General features: G+C 34.3%; 1 protein-coding gene across 1 annotated transcript; it reads left to right on the forward strand.

Moving 5' to 3' along the window:
• The first annotated feature begins 7,292 nt into the window (after nt 1-7,292).
• LOC112689978 lies at nt 7,293-7,982 on the forward strand. Its single transcript, XM_025563866.1, has one exon. It carries the CDS (start codon nt 7,293-7,295, stop codon nt 7,980-7,982), a length of 690 nt encoding a protein of 229 aa, XP_025419651.1.
• Nucleotides 7,983-10,017: the final 2,035 nt, after the last annotated feature.

Below are 10,017 nucleotides of genomic sequence, written 5' to 3' on the forward strand. Positions count from 1 at the left end.
TAATCGGTTTCGAAAAATGATTCCAAATGATAGAGATCGGATGAATCAACATAAGATAGTTTGAATTTCTATATTATACATAATTCTATACGAGTATATACTTATAAGTAACATATAATTTTGAATCGAGGTTAACAAAAAAAAAAAAAAAAAATTAATAAATAAATAAATAAAAAAATTGCTCATAAGTTAAACCTTTTTACTTTGATTTAATTAATATAATAATAACAATTTAATTCAATATTAAAATAAATACTCTATAATGCTAATATAAATATTTGGTGAATGGTTTAAGTCTATACGATTAATATTTTTAGATATCAATATAACTATTATCGTTTAATCGAAATACATACAAATATTTTTATTGGAATATCCGAATTCGTCAACATTTAATATTGTAATGCTTCAAAAATGTTGGCGATTTTTCGATTAACTTTTTTAATATTGACAACAAATAAATACTTAGAAAAAACGTTAAATTGAAAGTTCCAAGTATTAAAATAGAAAGGTCTATGCATTTTTAATTTTTTATAACTGTTCGATAGCTTTTATCAATAAGAAATTAAAAAAATGACCTTTATCTGCATCAGCTAGACAAGTGTCAGAAGACAATTGCATAGTCGAAAAAATACTATCAGTCAAGTTCATTATCAATTTTTACTCTAAATGCTATAGTTTTAACATAAATTTTAAAAACTAAAAAATTACACAATACAGCCCTTTGGGAAATTTTCAACTACCTTGCGCCACGTAGAATTTACTTATTATGACCAAAATTCATAGAAATTATTTTTATATGAAAAAATATAAAATAATAATATTTTTTATTTTATTTCTTAAAAATAGTAATATTGAAGGGCATCCCGACAAAAATGTCTACTTCTATACATAAGGACCATCGAAAGAAGACATAAGAAGACCTCGAGATGCAGGCTCGGCTAAATTTTCGTTTGTATTTACATAAGCCCACTCACAATCTGGAAGCAGTGAATGTATTTTAGCGATTCGATTTGTCACAACAATTTTAAAAGTATTTTGAGGAACAGTCAACAACAATAAAACTACCCGAGAATCAATCCAAGCATGTATTCGTGATTTGGAGATTTTAAGCAGGAGTAGAGTTGACTCGATCTAATATTTAAGCTAGTAATAAGACACCACAAAGTTCTAGTTGTGGTATGGACAATAATATGTGAGATTCAGCGGCCTTAAAAGGAGTGACCTTCGTGTTGCAACTAACAAAATAAATATCGGTCACATTTGAAATACTTATTCTCGTAAGTACACGTTAGTGACATAACCATTTTGCGACACATCAGAAAACCCTACAAATTGAATTTCCGTATGTGAATTGATGTCGATACGAGAATATATGTCGTATGTCGAGGAAGCATAATTGTGTCAAGTGTTAGTAGTTCTCTTACAAATTAATCCCAAGTATAGGGTGCATCTTCTGGAAGTGAAGTTTCCATAGTTTCCATCAAGTTTCCATAGTTCTTGTATAAACATCTTGTTCCAAAGCAATGTGGATCCCAAGAAAACAATTCGGTCGAAGAGTCTAGCAATGATCGAGAGAACTTTTCACTTAGTATATTGAATAGGGTGAAGACTAATGTAGTAAGCAAAACGATCTAATGATTGGTCCCAGTGAAGGCCCAAAATCTTCATAGAGGCCTCACCATTGGAATTCAATGACAATAATTCTACGTGTTCCTTGGTGTCGATGTTTCTCAGAATAGTCGGACAGTTGTTTATTCATCTTTTTAAAATGCAACCAAAAATTTAATAGTTCAATGGTGTTTCGTGGAATGACAGGTCTTGTTTTGTATCGGCTCTTACTACGATATCATAAACGTATGTTTGACGGGTGAGAATGTTCTTCGCGTCATGGATTTGCGAACCAGCCTGGGCATTTAACTCATGTAAATATTGGATGGCAAGGTATGGAGTAAATGTAACGCTATAAGTGACAGTAAGAAGCAGGCCCTGATTTACGCAAGTGCAGATGGAGCACTTGCACTTGGCCCCCCCGGTCTTCGTAAGTTGTAGGAAATTGTATTTTTAAATTAACATTTATTTTGTTAAATGTAATACCAACTGTCAATTTTCAGAGTTCAATATATTTTTGGTTATTTTTGTCATTCCACATTCCAGTTCTAATCAGTTACCATCACGAAATATTAAATTGAATATCGGAAATATTTGATACTTAATAACTATTTATAGATTTATTTGAGCCCAGTATTTACAGATTTACCCATCGCTGGTGATGCTATGAGCATATAAATATTTGTTTTTATTATCAACATTCTTCCCCCCCCCCCTTCAATGTAGATTTTTTAACTTAGGGGGCTTCAAACAAAATTGTACAATTGGCCCTAATTTTATTAAATCAGGCCCTGGTAAGAAGTTCAAACTCGATCACTTCTCCCTCAGAAGAGTCACACCATAGTATATGCTAATATGCACAGTCACTGGATTTTATCAAAATTTAACTATACTTCGTTTCAAAAGAGACCAAATCGTTTTCGCGACCGGTTTTCGTTCGGCGTCGCCCCTCTCCCACCCTCCGCAACGCCGATTGCGAGGATCACACTTCTGCCGTCAGCTGATTGTAACGCATATACAGTCGATTTCAAATAGCACGACTAGAATATTATACATGCGTTAACTGTAAAACGAGGCACACGTACAAATATTACGTAAAGGTTCCTACTAGGTAGCATAGGCGTGTCTACGGGGGAGGCAGGGTAGGCACCGGCCTTCCCAGCGACGTTCTTGGCCTCTTGGCTTATAATGGTGAAACCACAAATATATAGTATCTATATCCGTGGCTAAAACAGTAACATTAGGTAATTTTAGGTAGGTGAATTTAAATTTTAAATTTATTGAATTTTATTATTTGTAATATTATAATTAACTAATAGTTTAACCAAACTGATAAATAACTGTTTATTTTGTAATAACTGTAATAAGATGTGTACAGAAGGTTGATGTATAGTTGATAAAATATTTATAAAAAATAAATAAGTACCATTTTGTTAATAGGCCTTATTTATTAGTTCATAGTTTTAATAGCATAGGAAACCAATTTTAAAATCAAGAAAATCTTTAATTTGACGAGGTGAAAAAATTCCAGGTGCTATATAATTTCCATACAACAAAAATAATTCACAAATATAGATATAGATTATAGTTCGCTGTAGTAAGTAAAAAATTTAAATTTTATAACTGGCTTCCCCAGCCATGGAGGTCTGGACACGCCTATGCTAGGTAGGTAACTGTTCGAGCCGGTCTGATATCACAATAATTATTCAATTTATTATAAGTAATTCAATTAAAAACAGACGCCGAAGATATCGAAATATGCGGTGTTTGACGCAGAGCTATTAATTAGTTTAGCACCAGTGTTGCGCAAAGATAACTAAACATTTATTTAGATAAAGATAAAAAATAAAAGACTATTTTTCTGGATAAAAAAAGATAATATTTTTTTTATTTCATTAATTAATTAAATTTTTTTTTTTAAATTTATATTTAAAAAATGTAATTAAATTAAAATCTAAGTTGATTTTGATCTAATAAGTACCTCCAATATAAATAATGAACAAAAAAATATTTATATTATGTATATTTGTGTATGAGAAATAAGTAATAAAGAATAAGTACTTAGTTCTAAAAAAATACATTTTTTGTAGATATATTAGAATTTTATAAAATAATTCATTACAATTTATATAATAATTATTATGGAGTAATATTTATGGTTAAATATTAAAAAAATAATTCTGTATTATTTAATTCTCTTTTTTAGGAATCAAATATTGTAAGTACACATTGTAAATCACAAGAAAGTATAAATTAAATAGTCTTATTAATATATAAACAATTCTTAAAAATAATACTTATAGGTACAATTTAAATAATAAGTATAACTAAATATAAATTTTAGTAAAACGACTTTTGAAATAATAGTAATTCATTATAACGTTAATAATTTAATAATATTAATAAAGTTTTCATTCATTTTAAATGTTTAAATAGTTTTTAACTTTCAAGTAAAATTTTTCGAATTTTTTGAATATATTCGTATTTATTCATCTAGATGAATTACGATGGATAATTCAAGAACTCATCTAATATAATTTATCAGACAACTAATTTTTGTTTATTATCTATATAAGATAAAATATAATCAATTATTTATTTAGAAAATTTATTTAGATAATGCTCAAAACTGTTTAGAACTGAGAATTTTAGCAGCTATAGCACAAGTGTTGAAATATAAAACTTCCGTGGAAGCTGTGACGTTCGAATTGACGATATTAAGTTTTATTAGAATGTCCAAAATAATTTTTTGTTATTCTTGAAATAGTTTGAATAATGTTTCTAATTTATTTATGTGAACCAACAGAATTTCTATCAACACCCCGTTTGTGTTGACCTTGACAACCATCGAATGTATATTATGAATAGACTTAACGTTTTAATCACGCACGACGCAGGCATGCGTTATTTCCTTCTGAGCTGTATCTATACTTCGTTTATCAATTTTGTAACTATATTAAATCGGCAAATATCCGGTTTGAAAGACCAAAATATGCGCGCGAAAATCCCGTAAGTGTATTTGATGGGAGTATATCGCATGGTATATTTGCCACACTGATCAATGGAAAAAAACCAAAGGTTAAAGAAGGAGAAGTAGAATAAAATCAAAATCAATCACAAATTTGTTCACAAAAGGAGATTGTACGAGTCGATTAAATTATAGTAAATAAGAAAAAACATCAAATAGGCTTACGTACTAACAGCAATAACGTAAAAAGCACTGATTAAAAATGTCCCAATGGGCGCACAGTTCGATTTTGTTATTAAAATAAATATATTAAAATTTAACCTGACTCAAGACGGCTCAGCGATGAGTGGCAGATGGAAATGATGTTCACGTTCACAGTAGAATGATGATCACATATATGACGGCGAAGGCGTCGTGCTATATAATGGTGACGAAGATGCACTTGTTAATAATGACGAATAATAAGCATTTGTAACTTGTACGAAGACGAAGGCGTCGTATAATATAAGGACGAAGGTGCACTTATCAAAATGGCGGTGAAGGCGCACTTGTTTAAAACACGGCAATGAAGGCGCACGTAAATAGAAAAAGGTTGTTACTTAAACGTAATCAACGATCGACATTTTTATGATCAACGATACGACAACGAAGTAAAAAAATATGATAGAAGCAATATGACACATTTCGGGAGAGTGTATACATATAGGTGATGGCGGCGAAGAAGAGATACGTATGTGTACACACATATGCTCTATCATAATAATCCACGTCAGGACACGCGGAAATGTTACCAACTGCAACTTCTTGTCAGTGCAGCGCTGCTTGCAACACTGCTATACAGTTAGCAGATGCAGAACAAGTGACCGACAGCACCAACAGGTGCATTGATTATTTACATCTAATTCATTCCTGCCTCTAGCATTTGAGTATTCAATATTATGTTAATTCAAAAGTGGTAATTGGTGCTATGGACAAAGAATGCTTTTATTACAATGCTCTTAAGTTTAAAAGTGAGTGTTTGTGCCTCATCGTGACGAGCGTCGATGATTCGCCAAGACCACCGTCGGCACCCCCTTTTTTTTTACCCCCACCGGTGATGCGCACCCGGTCGCTCGGGCCGTCGATCGCGGTGGTTTGTGCGGAAAATACTTTTTTTTTTTTTGGTTTTGGACATTCGTTCGCGTTCGGCCGGCCGATAACTATCGTGCCTGCGCCGCCTTTGCCGTGTGTGTTATCTTCCTAAGGTCAATTCCTTCTTTGTACGCGATTGGCGTTTTGTCGTGCGTATGATCCGCCACCGTTGTTCGATCTCGTGTGTGTGTCACCGCGTGTTATTTTAGATATTGTCGACCTCGTGGTCACTTTCGCAGCTTTGCGTCATTACGCCCCGTTTATCGCATCGGTTGATTGGTGGACAGTGGTATTTTGCCATCATCGTGCACCGTATTTCACGAACTCGCTTTTGTGTGTGTTAGATACTACCTCTTCGAGTGCGTTTCCCGTACGTTAACCTGTTTTCGGTCGCGATCACTTTAGTTTCATTGGCGTCCACGCGGTTTTCATCCGTGGTCCTTTTTACAAGTCGGTTCGTGGTGCGCGTCGCGTATGCCAGTAGCATCAACTTCGTTTCCGACACAATCCATCCATCGCCACGATTGTTGTCCGTTGCGGTCTGCCGGTTGGTAGCAGTACTTATTTACGCTGCCATCTAGGAGTCAGGTGTAGCGACTGTCAGTTGGACCCTTATCACCACCACCCGAGATAAGATTATTTTATTTAACCATTGTTCGTTAACATTAATAATAATATAGTCGCGGCAACGAAAAATGAGCGTTGGTACCGCGACTCGTTGTTTTTACCCACTCTTACGGCCAATGATTCTCAATATAGTGCAGCTGTCGTGCTGCTACGCGCTGTACCTACTGTATTGTATTTAAAAAGTGAGTGGTAACAATTGTAACCGTCAAGTTACAGATCGTGTCCCTCAGGCAGCAGGAATTCAAACTATAACATTCCAGACCCTCTTTTGTTGGGATATGTTTAGGAGGGGGATTTATATTATACCAGCCACCTTATATAGTACATTTTTTTCGTGGTCTATCGTTTACACACCTTGTTGTCGTAAACACGTATTTCGTGCGCGCCGTGTAATAGTCATTGAATATCGTAGTACGTTTGTATTAAAACTTAAAAATGTCGTTTAAAGATCGTGATACTCATAGTCAGAGTAAGAAAATCATTTTTAGTGTTTACAATTTTATTAAAATGTGTTCGGAAAAAAAAAGATTTGAGTTCAGATTTTTTTAAAAGTGCACAAAAAATTGCTGCTCAGGCTTGTGGTACTTCGTATATAACTGTGCGGCGTATATGTATGGAGGCAAATAAATCTTCAGTGGATAGTGATGAAGAAGTGCAATTTCAATTACCTCATAAATTGTACAAACGTGCAAAGAAATGCTCCGAGGTAGACGATTTCGATGCTGATGTAGTCCGACGGATCGTACACGAATTTTATGAAAGAAATTAATATCCGACTGCTTTTTCAATTTTAAGCGAAATTAAAAAAAAATTACCACATTATGAAGGATGCGTCCGGTCGGTCAGAAATTTGTTAAAAAATTTAAAATTTACGTTTAAGAAATGCAATAATGGCCGCAAAATGCTTATGGAGCGAAACGATATAGTCGCTTTACGATGTAAATTTTTACCTACAATGTGTACACTCAGACAGAATGAAGATACCCGACCTGTGGTTTATCTAGATGAAACCTGGGTAAACCAAAATCATTCAAGGTCTCATATTTGGCAGAATAATGAAGAAACTGAGGGATTTAAAATACCAACCGGCAAAGGAGGTCGCCTAATAATTACTCACGCTGGATCATCGCGTTTCGGGTTCATTGAGGGATCGAAATTTGTTTTTAAATGCCGAGCTAGAAATTCTACTGACTACCATTCGTCTATGAATTCAGATGTGTTTAAAAAATGGTTTGTAGATATGCTAAAACTACTTCCTGAACCATGTGTAATCGTTATAGATAATGCACCCTATTATTCTATGTTGGTAAACAATTATCCAAAATGTAATGCTCGAAAAGCTGAGGTACAGGAATGGCTGAAAAATCAAAATATTAATTTTTTACCTTTGGAAACTCTAGCCGAACTACGCGAACGTGTGAATTTGTTAAAACCGACATTTAAAAAGTACGAGCTAGATGAAATAGCAAGTTCAATGGGCCATGAAGTAGTACGACTGCCACCGTACCATTGTCAGTATAACCCCATTGAACTTATATGGGCTCAAGTAAAAGGCGAAGTGGCAAAAAAAAATTCAACGTTTAAAATGGTGGACGTCGAAAGACTCACTCACGAGGCATTGGATTTGGTATCCAAGAGTGACTGAGAAAAATGCGTCAAACATGCTGAGACAATCCAGGATGAAGATTATCAGAAGGAGATACTAATAGACAGTGTATTAGAGCCGGTTATTATAACTTTTCAAACTGACGATAGTGATTTTAGCAATGACGAGGACAGTGAAGATGACGTTCACTTATTTAAAAATTGTTATTTTACTATAATATACTTGTCTTTTATTATTTTTTCCGTTGTAAATATTTTTTAATTATTTGTATGATAAAATGTAAAATAAATTGATAACCAATAAAAAAAATCCTATAATTTAAAAAAAAAAAATAGTACCTATGTAAGTTATTTGATCTTTTTTAAAAAAAAGCGGGCTTTTTGTTTCAAAGATTGATAATCACTACTAATAAACTGCCGCTTGGCGCATGACGGTCAGCGCTCATTTTTCGTTGCCGCGACTATAAGTTTTGTTTATCATTCTCTGGGCCTTTATTATCCTCGAATATCATCATCCCCTCCTTTCACTATAATTTATAATATTCTTCAGAGCGCACGTTCGCGAGTGTCGCACGGCCGGCTGGCGATAAATATTTTTCAAAGGCTCCGCGACGGTGCGTACAAACAGTGAGCCAACTGTGATGTGTTGTTTGTCAGGAAAGGTACAATTACCTCCTCCGGTAAATTACAACTTGATCTATGAAATAACACTTTACCAAATTGGCCGGTACGTCAGCTCCAATGAAGATATAGGCTGTTTGGCCTATTTTTAGTTTTTCAATTCATAAACGGGATCCAGCAGTTCTTCATTTAGCCGTTCATCTAGAAAACGGCCAGCGCGTATATTTCACGAGCAAGACAACGATTGATCGTGCTATAAATCCACTAAAAACTACCCTCACCGAATTTTTTGAATTGTGTAATCGTGCGAATGCTTTTACACGGACATTACTCTATTCAGAAGTACCACGCTATATCACATGGACTCTAACAAAAAAATGGATGTCCCTCAAGCAAGGCACGCCGATTGATGCATGTCCCGGTTTATTCAAATCAAAAACCTTGGGGCGAGTATTTACAGTCAATCCAAGGCAGACTGAGTGCTTTTTTCTTAGACTGTTATTGATTAATGTTGACGGTCCATTGTTATTTCAAAATATACATAAAGTGAATGGGTAACAGTATCCAACGTAGAGATAAAATGCATGTCATGCACTCGGCTTGCTGGAAGACAACAACCAGTGGGAATGTATGCTTGCTGAAGCAGGATTGAATTGTATAGCAAAATAAATTCGTCTACTATTCGCTATAGTGTTGACTACATGTTTCCCAACCCGAGTAGAAACATTATGGTATAATCACAAAGATTCAATGACCGATGATACATTGCATCAACATTGTACACAATGCAACGATCTCACGATAGTATACAGTGACACTATGTATAATGAAACATTGATTGCTATTGAGGATCTTTGCATTATCATTGCCAACTTACCACTCAGACATTTCGGTATGCATTCACCAAATCGAAATGTATATGAATTAATAAACACTGAATTGAATCGTGAACTACAATACAATATTGTGGAAATGGCAGCGATTGTTTCTTACAACACTCCACTAATAAATAAAGAACATAGAAAAATTTACGACCGCATTATGCTGGTAATTTCGGTAGGACAAGGTGGATTCTTTTTTTTTCTATGCACCAGGTGAAACTAGAAAAACATTCCTTATTTCGATCATTCTCGCCGAAATACGGTCAAATAATGGCATCGCATTGGCTATTGCATCATCTAGAATTGCGGCAACTTTATTGAAAGGAGGCAAAACAGCTCATTCAGTATTTAATCTGCCACTAAATATTCAAAATAATCTAGACGCAGTGTGCAACATAAAAAAACAATCGTCCATGGCCACAGTAGTGAAACATTATAAAATTATCATGTGGGATGAATGCACTATGGCACACAAACATTCGCTTGGGGTGTTGAAGAGGACATTAAAAGATATAAAAAACAATGACAAACTATTTGGCGGCACTCTGTTACTTCTTTCAGGTGATTTCAGAC

The sequence above is a fragment of the Sipha flava genome, unplaced genomic scaffold (genome assembly GCF_003268045.1).
Source record: "Sipha flava isolate LNK unplaced genomic scaffold, YSA_version1 48910_pilon_pilon, whole genome shotgun sequence".
In the NCBI taxonomy this organism is placed as follows: domain Eukaryota; kingdom Metazoa; phylum Arthropoda; class Insecta; order Hemiptera; family Aphididae; genus Sipha; species Sipha flava.

Bases quoted from the DNA above. Each gene is read 5' to 3' on its own strand.
- LOC112689978 (XM_025563866.1), top strand. From the start codon at position 7,293: ATGTGTACACTCAGACAGAATGAAGATACCCGACCTGTGGTTTATCTA.